The 25,189-nt window shown below is 35.9% G+C and overlaps 1 protein-coding gene across 1 annotated transcript in view; it reads left to right on the top strand.

Annotated features, from left to right (window-relative positions):
- Positions 1-2,620: 2,620 nt before the first annotated feature.
- The window catches only part of Dpp10 (dipeptidyl peptidase like 10), a 101,109-nt gene continuing 78,540 nt past the window's right edge, over positions 2,621-25,189 (top strand). The window contains exons 1-3 of the mRNA XM_032915754.1: positions 2,621-3,755; positions 12,668-12,765; positions 21,276-21,399. Of these exons, the coding sequence (XP_032771645.1) occupies positions 3,666-3,755; positions 12,668-12,765; positions 21,276-21,399 (312 nt within the window). The 5' untranslated portion in view covers positions 2,621-3,665. The remainder of the gene's footprint in view (positions 3,756-12,667; positions 12,766-21,275; positions 21,400-25,189) is intronic.

Here is a 25,189-nt window from a genome sequence, read left to right as displayed (position 1 = left end):
GTTTGAAATGTTTACAATGAGGTGAACTGACCTACTATGAACAATTACTACTTAACCAACCCTTCTACTCATGGTAGTCGGAAGCATGTGCAAAAGTTGGATCAGCTTATTGAACAAGTTTTGAAGCAAAGCACAGTTTCGTGGCATGTAAGAGTTCTAGGCATTCCACAGATGAAACAATGGGACATCAAGAAGAAAGAAAAACATATTATAAAATTGCCTTTTCTACACGCTGTTGTATCTGTTTCATTAGAACAATACAAAGTGTTTTTGTGTTGTTGCTACATTTTTATGTTTTCTTTGTAATGTATTACTTATCAGTTTATCGATTACTGAGCATTTGCTTACTGCCACTGAAACTAGAAATAGAAAACAAGACAAAGTAAACATTCAGAGAGAGAAGCATGAAAGACAAAGAGAGACGGGATTCCATATGGAGTGGGTTCTCTACAGGCTATGAAACGACTGCTGGATTCACTAATGTACCACTGGAGGTTTAGACCAAAATAGGACTGCAAAAGATGGGAATGAATGAAGGAATTAGGAATGGGGGTAAGTTAGTCAATTTCCACATGAATATTGACAAGTAGGGCAGACCAACAACAGGAATTGCTTTGGTGTCTTCAGGAAATCCTGTCTTTCTAAAGTTATCAGAGGTGGACAGAAACCAGCAGGCTTTTCAGAAGAAGCTGTTAATCTGAATACAGTAATTCTATCTTATTTAGATTTTGATAAAGTATGTTTTTGGATGTGTATTCTTGGATGTCTGTGACAAAAAAAAATACATGTGGTACAATCTCCATCTGCTCTAGAGTAAAATTCCTTAAGTCAGAGAAGTAAAATTTTTAGAAAAGAGCCCAAACTACACTAAGTTAGCATGCAGTGTCATTTGTTTAAAAATGTTTGTAAACAATATAATTAACATAGAGACACAATCCTTAAATAAATGACCCCAGATGCAATTAAAAATGGTGCCTTTTTCAGAATTACTATTGAGAAAATTGCATTAAAGATGCTCTTACTTATCCATTTCTTATTGCAGATGTTGGTTTTTCCTTTTCATCCTCCTTGATTGAGACAGGGTCTTTTGCTGTTCTCTAGTTCTGCATGTACCAGGAACAGCAAACCATAAGAGTCCAGGGATATTCTCTTCTCCCTGATCTCTCTATAAGAAATCGCAAGGTTACTAGTGTCAGGACAAAAGTGTCTGAAATTTAACTTGGTCCCTGGGGAAGTAAACTCAAGTCCTGAAAGTTGCATCAGATGCATTTTATTTACTGAGGTGCCAAGTTATTTTGTTTTTGTATTTTCTTTCTTTCCTTATTTACCAGCACTATGGGACAAATACATATTTGCTAAGCAACTGTTGCTGTTTTTTTTTCTCTCATAGTAACAATATACTTGATTTGGGGAAGATAAGTTATATCATTAATTCAAGCTAAATGACTATACTTTCTGTTGGGTTTCCGAGTTTTCTTTTCCTTTGTTTTTCCATTACAATGAGCACATAGTGATTACAGGAGAAATTTCAGTATCTAATTAAGAGGAATGGGCTCGTTAATATGTTGCAATTGGAGTCATTATTCCTTCAGGCAATAAAACTTTATAATTAGGAGAACAGTAAGCACGCTATCCCATGTGGTATCCCAGTAACAGGACATTACCTTTTCCACTTTTTGTTTATCTTGTTTTTAATGCTGTTAAAAAAAACTCCAAAATTTCTATAGACAAATGATCCCATGTACCATTCCGGTAGACAAATGATCCTGTGTACCATTCCGGAAACTTAAAGACCACCAGATTCCTACAGTAAATGACCATATGGCCCTTCTTTTGTCACAAATGTATGTTTGTTTAGAGCCTTTGCAGAATAGATATTATGACAGTGACAGAAGATTTCATATATAAGATTTCATGGAGCTCTTTCTACAGGCATATACACAGCAAATGCTGTCACTTCCAGAACATGTGCTTTTCTGTCACACAGATGCCATTTCAGTGAATGTAAGGATCCTATGCAATATGTGTGTGTGTATATATATATATATATATTAGAAATATATATGTATATATATTAGAAATATATATTCTATTTTATACTGTGATTTTGCTGAATATATTCAGTAGAATACACAGTAATCAGTTTATAATGGGAAGTTCTGCTTACATTTTCATTTGATAATCCATTGTCAAGGTACTTGTTTAATAGTCAAACATTACTGGGCTTTCCTTGGACCTTGCCTCTCTTTTCCCTACTGCACAAGGGAAGGACTATTCCAATGATGCTCTAGAGCCCAATGTTCTGCATGTGTGGTCACATCTAGAGCTTCTCTTTTTTTCCTATGACATTTCTCTTGGTTTTGAGACCTAGAGACCTATGACAGCCTAGACCTACATCTACCCTGTTTTACAATCTTTATGATCACTATTATTTTTGTCACAACCATGTGACACAAGTATTTGTTCTTCAATAAACTTCCACCTCTACCTTCATAGCACTCTAAGACACCATCAATGACAGTCGACTCACAACTATATCTCTTTCTATACATCACCATATTTTATTTCCTTCTTGGAAAAAATACTAACACACACACACACACACACACACACACACACACACACACACAAAAACACTACCACCAACAACAACAACCAAAGCAGCACCTATTCTCGAAAAACTAGTTTTGAATGCATATTTTCTGAATCTCTTTTCTAGTATTAATTACTGTTCTAGAATCCCCAAATAAAAGACTTGGCTTATTTTGTAAAATTAATTGAAGAAGCTTCATCTATAAAAAGAGTATTTATGATGGCGAGGACATGGGGCACAACAGAGGAACCTACTATAATATAAACAAAAAGCAGCCACTCTGAGCACGTCAATGATGTTCCCAGACACAGAGTCATGTAGTCTAGACACATGGGCAGTAATGACCACAATATTTAAAGTTCAGACCCAGCCCGAGGTGATGCTGAAGGATGAAGCTGTGAAAATAAATAACCTGGATTTATTAATTCTTTCTAATTATCAGTGTAACTGCTGTAATGACCTCACACTACAAGATTCAGAGGACAAAGCATAGAAACTTTTGATGTGTTTTCTACAAATTAAATTTCTGATGAACATGGTTGACCTTATACTATATGTAAAAATGTTTTTCTATGTATTTTATTCTCTTTCCTTAAAGCTAAAATGTGTGACAATTATAGTAAGCAGTCAGCTTGTCTGATGAGAGAATGGAAAGAAGAGTTGCATGCAAATTTGTGTGAATGGCATCATGAGTGGTCATGGTTTTAGCTCTACTTCCCTCATTACTAATTATCCTATTCTTTTCTTTCAAATGATACATTTGTGTGTTGCATCCATGCTACCTCACCCCTTCACACTTTGATGTCCCATTCTATTCTTCCTCTCTTTCTGCTTCTTCTGGAATTCAAATACCAATTTAAAAATATAGACTGCTCAGAGAAGTGAATAAAATATAGCATGCTATCTAGACAATATTCATGCACAATGAGGATTTCAAGGACAGATGTTTGTGGGTCACTGAGCCCACATCTCTACAGTCGATCTCAAATAACACTCATTTATTCTAGAGGAACTTCTGCATTCTCACATTGCTCACTGGTGGTCACCCGATGGAGAGAGACTTGCCTTCCTGATGATAAATGACTCCTTGGTGCCTAACATGGTTATACCTCGGTTTACTGGAGCACTGTACCCCAAAGCAAAGCAGTACCCATACCCCAAGGTAAGCAATGAGAAAAAGCTGTTTGTTCTTTCTCTCTGCATTGGTGGCTTGATGGACATCATGCTTAATTAAAAAAAAGTGCTTCTGAGAGGGAAGTTTCCTATCTGCAAACAAAACCATCAATTCTAAGCTTGTCAGTTGAAATCAAGAGAGAGTGTCAGTCGAAAAAGGTACAAGTGGAGCTAGAGATATTGCTCAAACAATAAATTACATGCTGTTCAAACAGAAGATTTGAAGTTGATCCTCTAGAATTAAAAAGCAAGGCTTCACAGTGCTTACTTGTAACCCTGGTGCTGGAAAGGTGGATAAGGGTGACACCCTGGGGATCACTGGCCAGATAGATTAAATATCATGGTGAGCTCCAGGCAAATGAGAAACCCTATCTCAAAAAATTAATGTGAAGAGCACCAGAGAAATTACTATAAGGGTTGCCTCTGGCCTCTATACAAATGTATACATATACTCATGCAACCACATACAACTGCATACAAGAACACACACAAATACACACACACACACACACACACACATACACACACACACAGAGAGAGAGAGAGAGAGAGAGATTGTACATAGGATGAAAGGCATGAGACATATTGTTGCACTTCTACCCATCCGATGCTCATTCTTGATTTTTTTTCTTACCTATTCAGTTGAAAGGGGGATGAGAAGAGATAAAAGACAAACTTGAGGTGAGAGCAAAGCCTTCTCCAAAGTACATCCTTGGGGTTGAGAATAGACATTATATGATGAAGAAATGCTATAGCTAAATAAGTTAGGAGTTCTTAGCTTGAAACACATTTTTAGTTTATTTCAGATTACTTACTAGGGCACTTAATGTACTATAAGTTACTATGTATTTTAATTCTCTCATAAAAATTGACTGAGCATAAAGAATCTCCAGTCCAGAATAGATGAATCATAAAGGGCCCCAGTAAAGAACAGAATAAGCATAAAGAATTTACTAATAAGTGTATTGATAGCAGCATTATTTTGACAGAACCTGACATGGGTATGTTTTATGGAATGCTCTTGTTGAGTCCTACGCAGTAGTACATAAGTTAGATAAAAAGGTTTTATAGGGTAAGAAGAACATGGAAATCTTGCCTAATTGGCAAAATTATTTTCAAGTGCGGAATGAGGCCTCCAGGACAAGGACATAAATATAGATGAAAGTATTTGGATTTCTGCAAAGGCTCTCCTTAATGCTTCAAGTTTTACTTGATAGTGGTGCTGTGGTAGTGGTGTTGATAGAAGTGGTGTTGGTAGTGGAGGTGGTCATGGTGGTGGGGGAGGTGGTGGTGGTGGTGGAGAAGGTGGTGATGGTGAAGGTGGGGGTGTGACTGCTGTGGATGGCATGCATATTACATACATGAATGAGCAAAGATTTGTCTGGAGCTCAGAGGTAAAATCTTAAAATCTTCTTCAGTTATTATTCACCTCATTTTTTGAGACAGAGTTTCTCAATGAACATGGACCTTAACAAATTAGCTGGGCTGGCTGGCAAACAGACTCTAGGAAAGCTATTGTGTCACACTTTTCAGATACTGCTAGATACCATGGCTATGACCAAGTTTTCTTTTAATGTGGGATTCAAACTTAGGTTCCCAAGCTTTCACTACAGACATTTTTCTGATTTAATCATCTTAGGCCTGTAGAGAGAAATCTTGTTTGTTTTATAGATGAATCATGTATCAGTTGAAAAGCCCTTGGCCTATTGCTTAGGCAGGAAAGAGAAGTGGGACATCAAATTTAATTTAAATAAAGAAATTACAATAATGTCAATTGTTTAGTTGTTCAGAATGTCATAGATATATGATATAGTTTGATCATTTCTACCCCCTACCACCAACTACAAAATCTAGAGGACCCTATTCCAACAATTACCCTATACAACTTTGTATTTTCTCCAGATATTTAATCCATTAGGGTTAACTAGTGCTGTCCATATGTTCATGGGTGTGAGCCTATCCACTGGAGATTGAAAAACCTGACATGACTGTAGGACTGAAGAAATAAAGATTCTACTTCCCCAATACCATCATCTGCCAATTGCTCCTTTACCCTGGGTGAGGCTGTAGGTCCCACCCCATCCATGCTGTTGTGTTGATTGACCTGTTCTGGTCTTCTGAAGTCAAACTCTTTCATAAAACAAAATAGGGAACTATTGGTGAAACCCCTTATACATTGATCTTGCAAAGAGATCTTCTAAAAGTCTGTTTTTACAGTTTAGGTCTTAATTATACACTTAGGTCCTAATTATAGAGAGCCCAAAACCCCTATTTTCACATTTTTGTGGTGGGTAATGTATACCACAGCACACATTTGAAAGCCAGGAGACAAGTTATAGGAGAAGTCTGTTATATCTTTCCAACATGTAGGTCCCAAAGATCAAACTCTGATCAGCATGGGGAGGTGACAAGCCTTTTTCCTCATCATAACATCTCCCTGACCTCCAAGAAGTTGACTCTGAGCCACTGAATTGGAGAAATATGTTTTGTCTCTATCATGTACAAAAAGCTTTGTGAACCTTGAACTTGTACAATACCCAGGAAAATGCCATCACACTTGTTCCACCAGTTTGCTGTGGAAACACAGCAATGCTGGGATGACTTGGCAGTCACTTACCAGGCTCTTTTCCTAAATACCACACTCAGACAATCTAGGGAGAAAAGAAGGAAAGGCGTGATGTGGAGAGCCTTGGAGATATTCTCTGGATAGATAGGCACTGAATCAGTGATATTCAGAAAATGGCAGTGAGTTCCTACCAAAAAAGACTCCTATTCACAGGAGTCCTTTCTGTGTGATAAATATTTTCATCATATACAAGAAAAAAATGACATTACCACAGTTATAAGTTCAGCCAGGTTTTTAAGGGTAAGGGTTTGAGCCTGTAAACTGTATACCAGTCCTTTTACACATTAGATAAACTGAGCATTTTTTTTTCTGTTTAATTCTTTCCCTGCTGAATTTAACAGTGAGGAAATCTAGTCTAGTGGTTACAGAAAATGTGGAAAGCTAGTGTTGTAAAAAGCATATCTAGCTGTTTAGTATAAAATGGAGTCAGATCAGCCCTGTGGAATAGATAAAAGTCATTTCTCAAGAGTTGGAATGGTGTATGATTTTCATTTTTTAAATAATTTCCTTAGCTGTGCCTTCTAATTATGGCCCCTGCCCCAGCAGTCTCAGTCTCACCATGTAAAAAACTGAGACACAAAAATGGAAAAATATAAATGTTTGAGAAAATTAAAATATGTTACCAGAAACTCAGATACAAAATGATTATAGATTATCATTTAATAAATTGTGGTTCATTAGTTATGATACTGTGTATCTATTAATTAAGTCAAAGATACTAGCAAAAATAATCCTTTGTTTTGAAGGGAGGCTACAACTTTCTTTCATTTAATTTTCATTGCATTCACTTATTTTGTAGAGATGGATAAGTAGAGATAGTAAAGGTTAAGCAATTTTTCTAAAGGCACAGCTATGATGTAAGCAGATGGCTGAGCAGTTAAGAGCACTTGCTACTCTTACAGGGGACTGAGATTCTGTTCTTGGCACCCAGATTGGATACCTAGCAACTGCCTGTAAATTCAGCTCTAGGGAATCTTATGTCATCTTCTGGACTTTGCAGATACCTACATGAATGTGCATATGTACAAAGCTATATACATAATTTTTAAAATACATCTTTTTGATAAGTCACAGCTATTTCAGGACAGGAAAATAATTTAAATAATACTCCTAGAGATCACCTTTTATTTTTATAGAAACTCAGACAAGCCTATCTTTCCTAGATACTGATATGTGTTTATTTTCACCACTTACAGATAAGATACTCAGCTATATACAGACAACAGAGGGTATTATTATATTAACACAGCAGCATAGCATAAAAAAGTTACAGATTAGGCACTGATTGTCAATGAAAATATTATTATTAAAGCCTGAAGCTAAAGAGATAGCTCATAGTTTGCTCCTCATGCATCAGGATCTGAATACTTTGAGAATCATTGTATTACCCAGTAAAAGAATCCTGGTTTTGTGTTCTCAAGATTGTGGTCAGCACTGGGGAACTAGAGATAGGGAGATCCCTAAGATTCATTACCGAGACATTTTAGCCTCCTTAGGAGCTCCAGATAATGAGTGAGCTTTGTTTCTAAGATGTAAACTGTGTTTCTGAGGATGACACTGAGGTTGTCCCTTGTCATCTACATACATGCACATATGCCCTTCAAAAGACATGCATGGCATGCCCACAAATCCACATACATTAAACAGGCATTCTACTAAACAAAGCTAAGAGAAAGCACACTTTCCTGGGTGTGACTATTATTTGAGATAACCACCCATGTGCTTAAGACACCAGTTTCAAAAGAGAGAGTTGGGGTTTGGATCCTTGTACTACTTACACAGTACTTCAGTTTCACTTTGAGTATGCCATTTAATTTTTGAATGTATTCTCTATGTTCCCTTGTTCTAAATGATCATTAGTTTTCCCATAACAATTGCAGGTTCAATTTGCTTGCATACAATAAACTTTCAGAAAGTGACACTTTAGAAATCGAGATAATGCCAAGTTCATATTAAATCGCTGTTTAAATTAAGCTAGATTTAAAAACCGGTGCAGCAAAACTCGGCATGATCAGATTTACTGATGAAACACTTACACCAAACAAATATATTTGGATTTTATTTAATTCAGCACGATTTGGTGCTCATAAAATACCCTATCATTAGCAACTCAGCACAAAGGAGATGCAGAGTTCTCTCTCTGCAACCTCAGGTTAATCTTCTTAATTAAAACATTATCTCGTTTAATGACAATTTAGTTGCCAGTAAAACAAGGTTAATTATTATTGAGGCTTGCATTTCAGAATCATGGAGGATGGGATTCTGTGGATTTGCTGTCTTTGTGGCAAATGGGACTGTAGAAAGCAAAGAGATGAGCTGTCTCATTTGCACAGTCTCTGAATGATTCAAATATTAAAAGGTGAAAATGAACTCACTAGGTTTGCTTAATTTCAAACTCCATGGAAATGCAAAATTTTAACTGAGATTATGAAGTGCTGAATAGCCAAATTTGGGAAGCATCCTGATGCTTCACTGGGGTGCCTTTATATATAAATGGTCTCCTCCATACACTTTTTAATTTGCATGCAGATAGAAACTGATTGAGATATCAGTCATCCTGCACAGGTGTAAATTTACAGTTTCAGTGGCAGATTCCCTTAAAGAAATGATCAATGTCTGTGTGTCATTGGCAAAGTAAACCATAAACTATTGGAAAGACTTCACAAGAAAATCCAATCTATTTTAATGTCCTTGTTTATCTAGTTAGTGTATTAAATGATTAAAATATAAGTACAAATTTCTCTAACTTTGTAAGAATTGTGTCAAAGCAACACCAATCATTTTAGTTCATTGCCATATCCTCTTTTAGTTTATTCAGCCATATCTTTGTTAGTTTATATAACAAAACTATGTCATTTTATCTCATGATATCTGCTTTCTGACATATTCTCAGATGAATATCTGTATCTGTTTTGAAAACTAAGTAAACTGTGTATTAGAATTTTGATCATATACTTTATGTTATGGTATAGCAGAGCCAAATTTAAGCTCAGATTCCTCTGATCCACAGATTTAGCATTTAGGTGATCCATATCTCAAATCATGTTCCAATCACAAGCATTGGTCATGTCAACCTGGTTCTAAAGGAGAGCTACAGACCATCTGAATTTAGTCTCATGAAAACTAACTTCTAACAGCTAGTGAGGAATTCTTAGTTAGCAAGATAGCCAGCATATTTGTGTCAGACAGACAGGCAGAGAGAGAGACAGAGACAGAGACAGAGAGACAGAGAGACAGAGACAGATGACAGGTAGATTGAAAGATGGGTAATATATATAGCAGGTAATAATTGACAGAACAATTATATATTGTATAAGATGGATAGATGGTAGTAGGTGATCCATAAGTCTTAGAAGAGACAAGTTAGAAAATAGCTGGTAGACAGTTTGAAATTAGATGATTAATGACAGAGAAATGATGGTAGTGTATTCAATAGTTATATGTCAACTTGACATAAGTTAAGAGTTACCTGAGAAGAGGGAACCTTCTTAAGAAATTGCCTTCCTAAGATCATACTATAGGCAAGCCTGTAGGACATTTTCATAATTTGTGACTGATGGGGGAGTGCCCAGGCAGTCAGTGATAATGCCTTTCCTGGGTTGGTGGTCATGTCTTCTACCAGTAAGCAGTTTAAGAAAGCTAATAAGCAGCACACCCCTCTGTGCTCTCTGCATTAGCTCCTGCCTCCCAGCTCCTGTCTTAGGTAAGTCTCTGTCCTCACCGCTTTGATGATGAAATAAAAACCATTTTCTCCTCAAGTTGCTTTTATTAATCATGTTTACTCACAGAATAGTAATATTAACCAAGACAGATTTTATGTAATGGAGAGAGAATAGATAGGTGATAAGTAGATGTCAGAAGATAAATGAAAGTTATGTGATAGACTGATAGATTACAAATCAAGATTAGATGATAGAAAGATGGAAGAATGGATAGATAGATAGATAGATAGATAGGTCATAAAAGATGGGTTGACAGAGATGTTAAAAATATACATAACATACATATGCTAGATATGCCATAAGGTATATAATTGACATATAAATAATAAATGTGTGATAGGAATAAAAGATTATTAGATAGGTAGAAAATGAAGAATAGTTGATAATAGATAAGATATGATAGATGATAAAGTACAAATAGATGATATACATATGATACAGATAATAAATGATTATAGGTAATAGGTAGAGAAGAGATATACAGACATGGGACAGTATTTGATCAAAATTGTTTCCTGATCACTTGGAACTCTACTTAAAACACAAATATGTAGATCCACAGCTGGAGAGTCTAATTTCAGGTCTGTAAGCTGGGGACAAGGGACTTGTGTTTGCAAGGTCCCAGATGATGCAAATTGCTGCTGCTGGCAATGAACAGTCTACAGGGTTAAGTTACCTCATAAAGCAAGGTTTAAATTTTAATTCACTTTATCTAACTATAGAAATAAACAAACAAAATTGTACGTAAATTACCATCCCCATAACTGCTTTTAGTAGTCATGGAATCTCTTTGGTTTTGTATGTTTGTGAGTGCACGAGTGAGTGTATATGGAGGACCAAGGTTAATGCCAGGAATAATCCTAAATTACTCTTTCACAATATTCATTGGGTCTCCCAGTCTACACCCAGAACTCACTGACATGCCTAGTTTTGTTAGTCAGTTTTCTCTGGAGATCTATTTTCCACCTTCTGTGGCTGGACTTTTATTGCATTAATGCACCCAGATTTTCTTTTTAAGCTTTACTGATTATGAAGTGGGTGACTCATATATTTAAATAACTTTTGAGATATGTAGAAACAGCCCTCTCTGAGTCAGTGGCAAAAAGAGACTACCACCAAGCCCACCTCCTACTTACTTCGGTGTTGGCGAGCCTAACTCCAGTTCTCCTGCTAGCATGGCAAGTGTGAACCACTGAGCAACTCCCCAGGCCCAGCATGAGGCCATGCTTTCATAACACTATGCAAACTAGTTGAGACATATTCAAGTGGCTGACCACCTTACCATCATTACTTTCTTGCTCACAAAGTATTCTGCAACTATTTGTTTGACATTACCCTGGAATTAACACAAGGGATAACTAGCTTGTATGTTTAAGTCTCAACTCTCTTAATATTAGTGAATTCACTTTAGCATGTATTTGCATCCAGAAAAGTGATTAGAATAATCTTTGTACTGAAGTAGGCACATTCAGTGACAAACCTAGGTCATAATCATTTAGAACATGTTACAAACTAGAAGTATACAGCCACCATTCTTGGTAGTTATTGTTCCTTTAATGGAATTTTGATTAACTGAAACCAAATTATACATGTATTTCTACTCTTCCTGCCACACGCTCAGAGACGGCTGTTTCTGCACCTCTCACAGGTCATTTAAATATATGAGTCACCCATTCAGTAATCAGCAGAGCTTAAAGAGAAAAGACAGGGCACATTAATGCAATGGAATCCATTAGGCTCTTCTGAATTTTAAACATGTGGCATCTGAGGTATATGGGTAAGATTTTTCATATTTCTGCATTTAATTTTAATTAGATGTATTTATTTGTGAATTTTGTTTTGGCACACGTGTAGGTAAGAGACAAAATGTAGCACTCTGACCTGGGTAGGACATCTATAATCCTTGCAGGTGGTACTTTTACCTGCCCTCTCCTTTCCTGTTCCCTTCCCTTTTCTTTCCTGTTCCCTTATTTTTCCTCTTTCTTTCCATTTTTTTGTGTCATTTTCTTCCTGCTCATCCCCACTTTCTTCCATTCACCACATCTTTCCTACTGGCTTCTTTCCCTCTTCTTTATCTTCCCTCCCTTCCCTCTCCTCCCTGCTAGTAGAAAACTTCACACTGCAGTCCTTATTCTATGATATAAGCAGTTCCTTGTTACTTTGCATAGCCAGACCTTCTATAGCTCTGCAAGAGGAGCTCAACAGCACCGCCTCATGAGTAAAATCACCCTGATTTCCCATAACCTTTAATTGTCTGACTTAAATGCTCCAGAAGCAGCAATCAGAAGCAGCAATCTGCAAAAACAATTGAAAGTAATCAAGTGGATGAATTTAAAAATAATTTCTATTTCAAAGAAATTAACTTTTTGTCCCAAATAATGTGGAACACACACACACACACACACACACACACACACACACACACACACAGCACAGACAGAGAAAGAGACAGAGACAAAGAGAAATTAAACCAGTTGAAATTTCTGTTTTTTCTTTGTTTTGATATAGGCTAATGCTTATATATTACATATTACAGCTTTTATTTTCTCAAAGGCAGGTCAAGCGAATCCATCAGTGAAGTTATATGTTGTAAACCTGTATGGACCAACTCATACTTTGGAGCTGATGCCACCCGACATTTTTAAATCAAGGTAGGCGATTTCAATTCCACTTTAAAGGAGAGATTAGATATTTCCCATCCAATTATCATTTTGTTGCCATTTAGAGAATGATGTGATCAGAGCCACCATTCCACTTGGAAATGAAGCTGAGGTTGCCTCCATCCACAGGGAATGAAGTCATTCTCGGTGTCTGGCTGTTCCCAAGAAGTGTTTAGTCTCAAGGTGATTATAGGTACCACAAAATGACGAAAGATATTAATGGTTAGGAAAGGACCTTGCTGGAGATTTGAAGGATATGAAGACAGAGGTTAATTTCCCATAGAATTTTCTACTAGACTACAGTTGCTCCATTCTTTATAAATGGTGCTATTTAGAAGGGTGGAATCAGTGATTAGGGATGCTCAGTTGGTGAAGTGAGCTAAGTCCTGCATTTTATAGACCCCTAGCACTGCATTAACTAGATATGATGGTACACTTCTTCAGTCCCACCTCTTGAAAGGAGAGAATGGTGAGGAAAAGAAATTCAAGCTCACCCTCAGCTTTATAGGGAGATTTGAGCCAGCCTGAGTTGCATGAACATTAGTTTAAAAACAAACAAATAAACAAACAAACAACAAGCCCTAAAAGACTAAATTGTATGTTGTTTACGCTCCCATTTGGTATTCTTGTGCAAGCAGAACAGTTGAATGAAATATGATTTACTTCAAGATCAGAAACCTTTACATTCATAACATTTAACACATCCTAGGGAGAGTCTGGATCCTCAGAACATACATGGAAATAGATGGCATAGTGTGTATTTTTCAGTGCACATGTGGTAAACTGGGAACCAGAAACAAGAAACTAACGGGAAGCTCATGGGCCAACAAACCTGGAGGCCACAGAGTCAAACAGCAAAAGACTCTGTTTTAAGCGTTTATAAAAAGGAGATGAATTATTTCAGCCTCTCATTTTTGTCCCCAATCTCCAACACGTACACTGTTGCATGCACACATCTGAACATATCAGAACAAAAGAAATATATGTGTCTGAATCATAAATTTAATATACGAAACATCTTTAGCATCAACCAGATAATCATTTGTACACCGATATCCTAAATGTCTCAAACTTTTAAGGAGCTTCATTCAGTGTTATAACCAATTTAACAAGGCCCTAGAGATGAAACCTGTATCTAATCTTGAAGATTAGCTATTCATACATAATACGACTATCTCATTTCCTTTACAATCCATTCAACACCTTCAATTTGTGAGTGTGTTGTTCATAGAAAAGGTGTGTGTGTGTCTGTGTGTGTCTGTGTGTGTGTGGTGTGTGTGTGTATGGGTGTGTGTGTGTTTATGGGGGTGTGGGGGGGGTGTAGCATAGTCCGCAGTACATATGTATATGTATAGCATAACCCACACTATTTTTGGTAAGATAGGACTAAGCTTAATGTTTGTTTTGATGATATCTATAATCAACCCAAAGTGTCTGACTGGTGAAAATTTTATTTAAATGTTGACATACTTTGGGAAATTTAATCACAGTTGGGCACATTTACAGACATTACACTCTGATGTGTATGGAAGTTGTTAGTTTGAAAGATAATGAAATTTATGTAATGCTTCAAATTAAGGACCCCTTATCTAAAATAAACTTATTTTTTTAATTAATAGGAAAGACGAAACGCAGAGAAAATGAATGCCTCTGATAGAATCTCAGCATCACTTGGTAGTACAAGTCCAATGAGATAAGACCATTTCATCCAATCTCAGAGTACAAGATCCATATTCAAAAGGAAAAAAAAACTTTCAATGTTTCAGAATTGACCAACGGTGCATAGTGGGGTTGAATGAACCAAACAGAAAGTTCTATTTCTAAGCTTGGTTTAGCATATGTGACTGACTAATCAAAAGTCAAACAGCATGTCCAAGACCTGTACAAAATAAGGCAGCACTGATCCTAGCAAAGATGGGGAAAGGACATTGTAAGTACTAACCTCTACCTCAGGAGCTATTGTCAGGTGATGTCTGCTGAGGAAAGAGGAGTCACTTTTCTCACAGGAGAAGGCTTCTGAGAGGCTTGTAGGCTGCAGTAGATGATCTTATGTCCATGCACACGAATGCAGCACTAAGCCGACACAATAAGATTTTTGAAAGGCACAAGAAGTTGTAGGGGCACAGGTGAGCAAGTGGAAGGAGACGAGAGGTAGATTTGACTCAAATGATTATCTACATGTATGAAATTCTCAAACAGTAAAAGAGGAAACAATCAGAGAAACTGTTAATTTTGTATTCCTCTACCCTTTTCCTTTTGAGTTGGTTAGGACTGAAGGAGCTGAAGGGGTTTGCAATCCCATAGGAAGAACAACAATATCAACCAACCAGACATCCCAGAGCTCCCAGCCACCAACCAAAGAAGGGACCCATACCTTTAGCTGTGTATGTAGCAGAGAATTGAAAGTGGATAACCTTTGAAATGGAAATAAAGAAAATACCCAAGAAAATAAAAGAAAAACATAAACAGATAAAGGCATCAGAGAAGCTTATAACTTAGCTCTGCTGACAGTATGCTTGGCTGGCTTTAATAAGGTCCTTGGTTTAATAATAACCACCACAAATACTGAGTGGAGTGATGCATGTCTGTAACTCTAGCCATGGAAAATAGAGGTGGGAGGGTCTCAGATGTTCAAGTGGTCCGTGTTGTCCTCACGAGTCTAAAATCAGTCTGGGATATGTAAGACCTTGTCTCAAAACAGCAAGAAAAAAAGGGGGAGATTAAAGAAAAATAAAAGAAAAATATGTGGATAGAGGCCAGGAAACATAGAAATGGGCCATTGATGAGGGTAAAGAGACTTTATGGAGATTGAGGTAGTGTGGAAAATTAAAGAGGGCTCAAGTTGGGAACGGCAAGGAGTTGGGTGAGGCAGAAGCATGTAGGGGTGAGGAGCATAAACTGATGCTATGTTTGTTTGAAGAATGCAATAAGGAAGCCTTTTTCAGTTCCCTGGCAAGGACCCTGTATGCATCAACTCTTAGCAATATGCTTGCCTACAAAGAAGATACCTGACAGCATTGCAGTATAAATAGGGGAAAGACTCTTAAGTCTCTATCTGTAGTTGTAGTTTAGGGAGTCTTTGACTGTTGAAGGAAACACAGTTTTCTTCAATAATGAACCCATTTCCAAGTGGTCAGACCTACACTGATGACACATGCAGTTAACATCAATTGAATTCAGTGTGTTATACACACACACACACACACACACACACACACACACACACACAGGAAGAGATATATAGAGAAATAGATGGCATTAGTTTTAGAGGATTATTGGTGGCAATCAGGCACCTCCGTAGCCAGCCCTTCGGATCTGGTGACAATAGGACCATTAGACATCTTCATGATCAACTTAACAGACCTGGTGACAAGAAGACATGTCATCACTAAGTGCCTAAAGGCGACACATTCCCACTGTTGTCTTATGTTTCAGGACCTCCTGAGCATGCACTTCATCCATGATAAAAGACCGTACTTCTCTTCCCTCTTTCCCTTTTTCCCTTCTACTCACAGAGGCAGACTCTGCGACCCCCAAACCTTCTATTTTAATAAACATCCCACGTGATACCTGTCACATGTAGTGACTTGTAGATTTCTGCAAGGGAGATGTGAGATTGAGCTCACAGAAAAGAAGGTGTAGACATGATAAAATATATTGCACCAATATATTTAATTCTAGAAAACAAATAAGAATTACTTTAGACAAAAACTATTTGGTAACTTAGAGGAAGTCAGTTTCTTACTATAATTGCTGTCTTTGTTTTTCTCTCTTCACTTTATTTATTGACTGTCACTGATCCATTCTTGACCCTGTTAAGTCATGTCATCAAATGTACATAGACCATGGAGACAGGATGTCTTCTGCATAAGTTCTGATAATACATATTGTATCATCACATATCTCATTCTTATTTAAAACAAGTCTGTGATGATTCTGGATAGAATTTAACTCACCATGACCTAATGTAATGATCCAGGTCCTTCCCAGTGTCCCCTGAACCTAACACTGTAAAAGATAGGATGGTTCATATATCTGGAAAAGGAGAGGTATTTTGGAAATGCTCAGACTATTAGTTTAAGATATTGGAATCACTGGATGGTTTTTCTAGAAAATGAGTTGAAAGTTCAAAGTGTGTACTTTAGTGCTAGGGAAAGATAATCTTTATGATGAGTCATGAAGACATTAGATAACCAAGACATTCTTTTGAAGGAAAAAAATTATCTTTTTAAATTTTTGGTTTATATGCACACATGTGTGGAGATGTTTGTGGATGTCTTAAGACAGCTTGCTTGAGTCAATTTGAACCTTCTACCATGTGTATCCTTGGAATGAACTCTAGTTGCAGAACAAGCACTTCTACCCATTGAATCATCTTTCTGGCATCATTATCTGTTTGCCTCCTCTAGTTCTGTGGCTTTTAGCATGATTTTACTTTTTAAAGCTTTTCTTTCATCACCTGCATCACTGATGTAATTCTAGGACTGCTCCTGTCTCCTCAGCTTGATGGCATTGTACTGTATTTTCCTAGGTCTTTGACATATGTCTAATCTGAATTTCCAATTCTTCTAAGAAATATTCAGACTTCGGGAAAGTCATTCATTAACCATTTTCATGGAAATGAATAAAAGAATCATTCATTCAAATGGTGTATAATATAACAGGTCTTAGGATGATACCCAATCTAAGTATGTCAGGAGGACCATTATAATACAGTTAAGGTAGAATTCCTGGATATTCTGGAATAGAATGGCATGTATAGGTGCATAGATATGTTTGCAAAACACAACATAGATTATATAGTAAGCTAATAACACAATTAGTGGGTGTGTATGGGGGGCGCTAGGAAGGTGGTTCAGCCAATACAGTCCAACAAAAAGGTTCTGTGTCTAGTCCTCAGAATTCAGATTATATATATATTCAAGTCAGCCCATACTTAGAATCTTAGTGCTAGAAAGGCAGACATATGCAAAAATGCAGATCCCAGGTGATTGTTGGATACTCAGGTTGAATTGTTGAGCCTCTAGAGTAGTTAGTTACTGTGGGGGGAAAAATGAGAGAGGAGAGAGTTAGAGAGTGACTAAGGAAGAAAATAGAAGTTGATTCCTGTCCCTCACTATATTTATTCCCATATTTATACAGAGAGAGAGAGAGAGAGAGAGAGAGAGAGAGAGAGAGAGAAGAGAGAAAAGAGAGAGAGAGATAGGAAGGAAAGCAGGCAGTAAGACTGCTAACAGAGGCCTGATTCTATTACACCCATACTGAAGTGATACTAAGATTCTATAACCCCTTTCGACACTTGGGTCTTCTGAAAGCTACAGTAGTGTCTCTTTAACCTGCTTGTCTCTGCTTCTATGATTCATTCTATGCTTCTGAGCTAACCATATGTGTGTTAGGAATCAAAGTGGGATCTTTGTGTCCAGAACATGTAGAGCAGAGAGAGTAAGTCAGCAAGCACACCTGCTTTCCTCAATGCCTATGTGTCAAACTCTGCTATGATTTCCATGTTATGTATTTGCACCAACTTAATGGAACTTTTCAATATTTGGAGCCTGTCCCTTTTGAAAGTGCAAATTAGTTTGCAGAAACAGTTGTCACTGTTCAGATTTAGATACCATGTAGAAAGTGATGCTTAGATAGTAAATAAGCTGTATACTAAGATATCTCATATTAGAATAAATTTTTATAAGCACGAGGTAACACATATAACTTAACCATGTCATTTAATGAAAGATCAATATAAATGTTTGAATACAAAATAATTATAATTATATTAAGAATTTTACATTTAAATTTACATCTATTTAAAAAACCGTTTACCAGGATTGTGTGGTTAGAATTTGAATTGTTCTCCAAATATCAAATCTCTTCGGATGCCACTATAGGACATGGTATACAATAGATAAAGTGTATCCTCTTCTGTGAAGGGACCGCCTAAGTTTGTCTAAGAGCATTTCAAACAAATATTGAAACAAATATTCTGCTGTTTTGTTATTTACTTTAAAATCCATTCTTATTAATTCTACATCTCAATTTTCTCCATGTTGTTCTGTTTTGACTATCAAGAAAAATATTTTTCTGTAGGCTAATATTAATTTGCCAATGTAGCCTCCCCCACGGAGCTGAGGACACTTTGTTTTATAATCATTGATTAATCTTTCAAATGTTCATGATAATTTTAATACAACTAGAGGCAAGGCTCAGAAATTTTACAGTATTCATATTAACTTTAGGACAATTTTAGACCATTTACATCTACCATTCAGGAATATCTGAATCATTATATTTCAACCTTGCTTTTCCTAGTTAGGTATGGAACACACCATTCCTTTATCTCAAAGCCTAATTGTATATAATCGATGAAAATTTGATGCTTATATTTCTGTTTTGTGTTTGTATGCATTTCAATATTTCTGTGTAGAAATAATTTGATCTTCCTGCTGTGTTTGAGTGTCATGACAAGAATTTTATGAGCCACTCCCACCTCCAAGCCACCTCTCTGGCTCCTTTAGGCATCTGCGTGGTCAAACAGTCAAATATGATTACAAACTCAAAAAATTGTTGCAACAAAACATTGAAAGTGGAGTAGGACACTCTTCCTTGTAGAAACTCCTGGCCCAGGGAGATGATCAAAGAATGTATCCAAACCAGCTGTGCATATGATTCAAGATTGCCCCATGTACTCCTTAGAGAAACTGATGTTATGGTTTCTCTAAACTTCTTGGCAATTTATAAATACCTGGTTGTGAAAGCTTCCAGATGTTTTGAATAGACTTGAAAAATAATATGTCAGACATCACTCCTTGGAAAGTTATACTCATCCTTCTGCTGACACCTTTGCTTTGACAGGATAACAGATAATTTTAGAGGGAACTGTAGCTGTTCAGAAAAGCATACAAAAAAAAAATCTAAGATTTATGTAGCTAGATCTCCTGCCCAGAGTTTCCTAGGACAAGAGAATTGCTCTATCAGGTTTTACTATCTATATTTTTAACTCAAACAAGCATTTTGCTTTATTTTAGTTCCTTAAAGATTTAATTTTATGTATTTTTATTTACCTGTATTTAAGTGTATACCACATGAATGCAGTGCCAATATAGGCCAGAAGAGGGCATTAGGTCCCAGAGTTCAAGTTAGAGAAGGTTCTAAGCTTCCCCATGAGGGTGCTAGGTACTGAAGTCCTCTCTTTTGGATAGTGCAGCAATTGCTCTTAATTGCTGGGGGAGCTCTGCAGTCTGCAAACATTGGCTTTAACACAAGAAGCATAAATGGCACTTTTCACTTATTATTTAATGCTGCTCCTCTGTTATGAAATAAAGTATCTGGAAAGGTTGTTTCTTTTTCCTTTTTATCACATACCAAATTATGATACTTGGGCTCTGAGGTATGGGAGCTCTGAGTTTTATGATACATTATGTTAATTTCTAAACATGATATCAAATATGTCATAAATAAAATTTATATTACATATTTATATCAATCTCCCATCACTTTGAGAGAATAATTATATTAGTAATTGACATTCCTTCTATGCAAAAGACTTAATACCCAGTCAGATGTTTCAGTTCGAATTCTTTTTTACTTTTAACTATTCGAAACAAGATGAGTTAGCAAAACTATAAAAATATTATGTCTAAATGATTAGAACTTGTTCTTAATACATAGTTGACAAAAATAAATTCCACTGTATTATTTATTTCCCTTTGTTGCTGTGATCAAAGACCTAATAAAAGCAGTTAAAGAGAGGAAACATTTGTGTGGGCTTACAGAGCAATGACATAGTCCATCATGGAGTGGGGTTGTGGTATTCATGGTAGAAGGAGTATGAGGCAGTTGGTCACATGGCAGCACAGTCAGGAAGCAGAGAGAAATGCATGCTGGCACTCAGCTCACGTTCTCCTTTTATTCAGTCTTCAACTCATAAAATGGAAATTCTCACAAACATGTTTAAAGATGACACCTAGTATACTCTAAAGTACTTACTAGTTGTCAAGAGCACTAACAAATATAGATACCATTAATACCCCTGTAGACAAAGACTTTATGCAGAAGACAAGCATTAAGGTTGCAAATGAGGAATAACTATTAAGCCAAGATTAAGTTTTGCATTTTTATTAGCTATAAGTTGTTCTTTAAACAAAGTATACCACAATGTTAAAATTAGATACTTCTTTTACATTCTAGTCTCAAACAATAAACATTTTTTTTGGAGAAGTCAAGTATAGGCTGGTTTCTATTTTTTCAAAAATTGCTTTTCTAGTAAATAATTTACTCTAACATTTTCTTCTATCATATATATGTATATATATTCATATTTAAGTCTTAATTTGTATATGTGAACATTGAAAGAATACATATGTGTATATGTATCCATATCTACACATAATACAAAATTGTTATAATGTTTCAGTTATTGTATCTAAAACAACACATGGCTCTTACTAGTATTGTACTGATCCTCATGATCTAAGTGTAAGTTTCACTTTTTGTTTCCAAACTAGAGAATATTACATCACCATGGTTAAATGGGTGAGCAACACCAGGACAGTGGTCAGGTGGTTGAATCGTCCTCAGAACATCTCCATCCTCACAGTCTGTGAGTCTACCACCGGGGCATGCAGTAGGGTGAGTTTCATTTATCTTCATCATTTTGTAAGGTAAAGTGGTTAGGAGTCATTGCTTTGAAAGTCAGGTTTCTTAAGGTTTCATAGAAAACATTTTTCTTCCTCTAACAATAGTAGGAAAGGGAATAAATACTTAATGTGTATACTTTTGTGGCTGAGGAAGTGTCTCAGAGTATGAGCCACTTTCCTTACATCCTCAGGTACCTGAGTAGCCAAATAAATGACAGTGAAGTGTGGTTGGTACTTTGAAAATCTAGCATTTGGAAGGTGGAGACTGGGCATGAGAGGAGCAGACTTGCTAGCTACACTTGTTGAACCGCTGAGCTACAGACTGAGCAAGAGACCCTGACTCAATATGTAACATAAGAACAATTAAAATACTTAATCTCATCCTTTGACTTCCACATGCATGTGCAAACAAAGATAGGTGAACATGCACACACACACCACACAATACACACATAAGATATTAAACAGAAGTGCACACTTTGCCATTTACCCTTAAATACTTCAAGTTTTAAAGACAGTAGCATCAAGAACAAGTAAAGGAGAACACATACCGCTCTTAAAGAAATGAATGGATACCTGTCCACTGTATGTAGTCTAATCCTGATGGAACTCTTTTCAGTATGGAAACACCACCACACATCTAGTATGAGCTATACTGGAGAGAGTCCATCTCTAAAGAAAATGGCTTCACATTATTGGAAGTATCCTTCCCATTTTCTTTAGAGATGGCCTCTTCCCAGTCTAGCTTATCCTAGCTCAGTGATGGTGTTTCCATACCTATAGTAAGTAAAAGTAGACAAAACATTTCTCTCATTCCGATTATTTATAACAATTAGTTGGATTTAAATTTCTAAAATAACTTTTGATAAACTATGCAATAACTTAAATTACATCACATTTAATGCTCCTGACAAAGAAGATGGATCAATAATGGATTCTCAGATTACGTAATAAAGAAATGATTGCTAGTTATCCTTTCCCCAATAAACCACTAAATATTATATAAAACAACTGTTTTCAAGTATAGGATAGTAGAAGAAGCAGGACATACTAGGCAAGTGCTCTAATGATGTCTCATCCTGTGCCTTGTATTGATAGAGAACAAGAGGCATGGAAGTGGACCTTAAACAAACCATGACTGCCTTATTGGAATCATTGAGAATCAGTTTTTTTTCTAGCGAACTCAAACCCAGAAGTTGGGCTGTCTAGAAAAAGACACAACTGATTGCTATGAGAAAATATTACGGTCTTTGGCTCAATGTTTAAAACATTGCTTTATTATCAGAAGAAAAAGTTTCACTTTTTAATGTAAAATCAAAATTCAATAGACACTTTTCAACAATGCATAATTTATAAAAATATTCTATATGTTTGGAGAATTATAATCCAGTTTTTTGACCTCAGAACCATGTGGAATACAACCAGGCAGAGCAATGTTAGGGTCAGCAGGATTTCTGCAAATGATTAAAGAGATATTTAGTACACACATTGAACACACAGAAGGAAACAAAAAATTACAAACAAATGTGAATTTCTGAGAGCAAATTTACAATTTCAGTATAGTAAATCATTATGGACAAATTACAGCAGCAAGAGTTTGAAACAGCTGGTCACAGCACACACCAAGTCCAGAGAACTGAGAATTGACACCTTCATACTTAGTTGCTTTCCTTCTTAACTCAGTTCCACAGAAATGTTAATTATATGTCTAACAATGCAAATTGCTGTACATGTAAAATTATATTTAGAAAACTCTAGGACAAATATACTGGGATATAAACACTAAAAACAAAATCATATAATATTTCTCTATTATAAATAAGTACAAGGTATTCAACATGTTCAAGGATTTGGTAAATCCAAAACAATATAAAGATAATAATTTAAAAGCTTAAATCAAATTATTTCAAATCAAAGATTTAGTGAAAATATTCAAACTATTCTCAGAGAAAACAACAATAATATAAGTGAATATAATTAAGAGAATATTGTCTACGTTTTGTCAGACACAGCATAAACCAGAAAAGAACAGCTTGACAGATCTCAGATTGATAGGCAGCCAATGTCAAAATGACTCAGGTTAGCTTTTTCTTAAAGGGGGTGGATTATATGACCACATAGGAAATGTGTATTTTAGCTAATCAAACTAGAGCAACAGAACTAGAGCAGTGATTAATAGTCATTTGACCATGATATATTGTTGACTAATCAGGAACATCTGATCATTTAAATATTTGCACATCCATAATAATGCTTCAAAATTCATACACAGCAAGATGGATTCACTGAGAAAGAAATAGATACAATTCCACTGAGTGTCTTAGGTAATCCTACCTGTATATACACTACAGTAGCCTAAATACCAGTAAAGTTACAAAATATTTCAACAACAGAATTTGAAAAAAAAAAACAGTTAGGAAATATAACGTTCAACAACAAAGTGTATATATAATTCTTTTAGCTCCAGAAGTTTATACCTTAACCTTAAATAGCCAAGCTACCTTCCAGCCCCAAAGCACTTTTTGAATGCTAAAGGACTGTTCACCAGCCTTAAATAGAGAAAAGAAGGACTAGAGAGGTGGTTCGGAGGGTAAGCGTGCTTGCTTGCTGCTTTGGCAGAGGAGCTCAGTTCAGCTGCCAGCACCCACATCCTGGTAACAACCTGTCACTCAAACTCCAGAGAACTCAATAAACTTTCTGTCCTCCTCAGGTATCTGCATGCACATGGTCACATACAGATAAGCAGGCATAAACAAATACATCTAAAATAAATATAAATATAAAAGGAAATAAAGAATCCACAATTTTAACACTAAAGAGGTTCAATTATAAATATGTGATATATCACCAAATATTTAGAAATTTAAAGAAATACCCTAACCATAAAACCAAAAACACTCTTGACTAGATGTGTGTTATAGAACATGCATGTAATCTAACATTTAGAAAATTGTTACGAACATCAAAAGCTTGAGAACGAGCTCAACTCAAAATGAGACAATTTCTCTGAAGATTACAGAAAAGAAAATTGCAGATGTCCTCAAATGGGTGAGATATTTTTTTAAAAGACAGAAAAAAAAATAGAGGACTCCCAGAATAATGTGAATTAAAGAGCTAAACAAAAAGATATGGAACCTAACTTACCCTAATGAGTTAAGAAACAAAATATATTAATATGGGGACTGAGAATCAAATCCAGTTCTGTTCATTTCTGTTGCTTTGAAAATACTCCAAAAAAAAAAAACTTATGAGAACTAAATAGGTTCCCTAGGAATCTTGGAGAGAAGCTTTGAAAGAACTCACAGTGGGAGTAACTTTTCCCTGGTAGTAGATTTGGTGATATAAAACAGAATGAATCTTTAAAAGACACATTTGCATCTGTATTTAAAAATATTGTTTAACTATACCTAAAGAATAAACTTTCTAAAACTGGGCTTAACTCTTCTGTAAATTTAACTTGTTTCAAAATGAAGTATTCAGGAAATGCAATAAAATACATTTCTATTGTAAAAAATATTAAGATTAAATATGCCAGGATACATTTAAAAATCTTAATATTTAGTGCCACAGCATTATAAAGACATTTTAAAAATACTAAGTGAATGTTCTTCAATTAAAAGATTTAATAATGTTAAATGATCATTTCTATTTCAATTTTAACGTATTCTAAGTTAAAGTTTCTTCAGTTCCTCCTTTCTGGACCTTTTTAGAAAGTATTTTATGCATTCTTTGCTGACCTCACAATGGCAAGGAGGAAGACTTTGAACTTCTGATGTTCTTGC

This window comes from Rattus rattus, chromosome 10 (assembly GCF_011064425.1).
Source record: "Rattus rattus isolate New Zealand chromosome 10, Rrattus_CSIRO_v1, whole genome shotgun sequence".
In the NCBI taxonomy this organism is placed as follows: Eukaryota; Metazoa; Chordata; class Mammalia; order Rodentia; family Muridae; genus Rattus; species Rattus rattus.
Note: the sequence above shows the minus strand (reverse complement) of the source record. Positions and strands in the feature narration are given on the sequence as shown.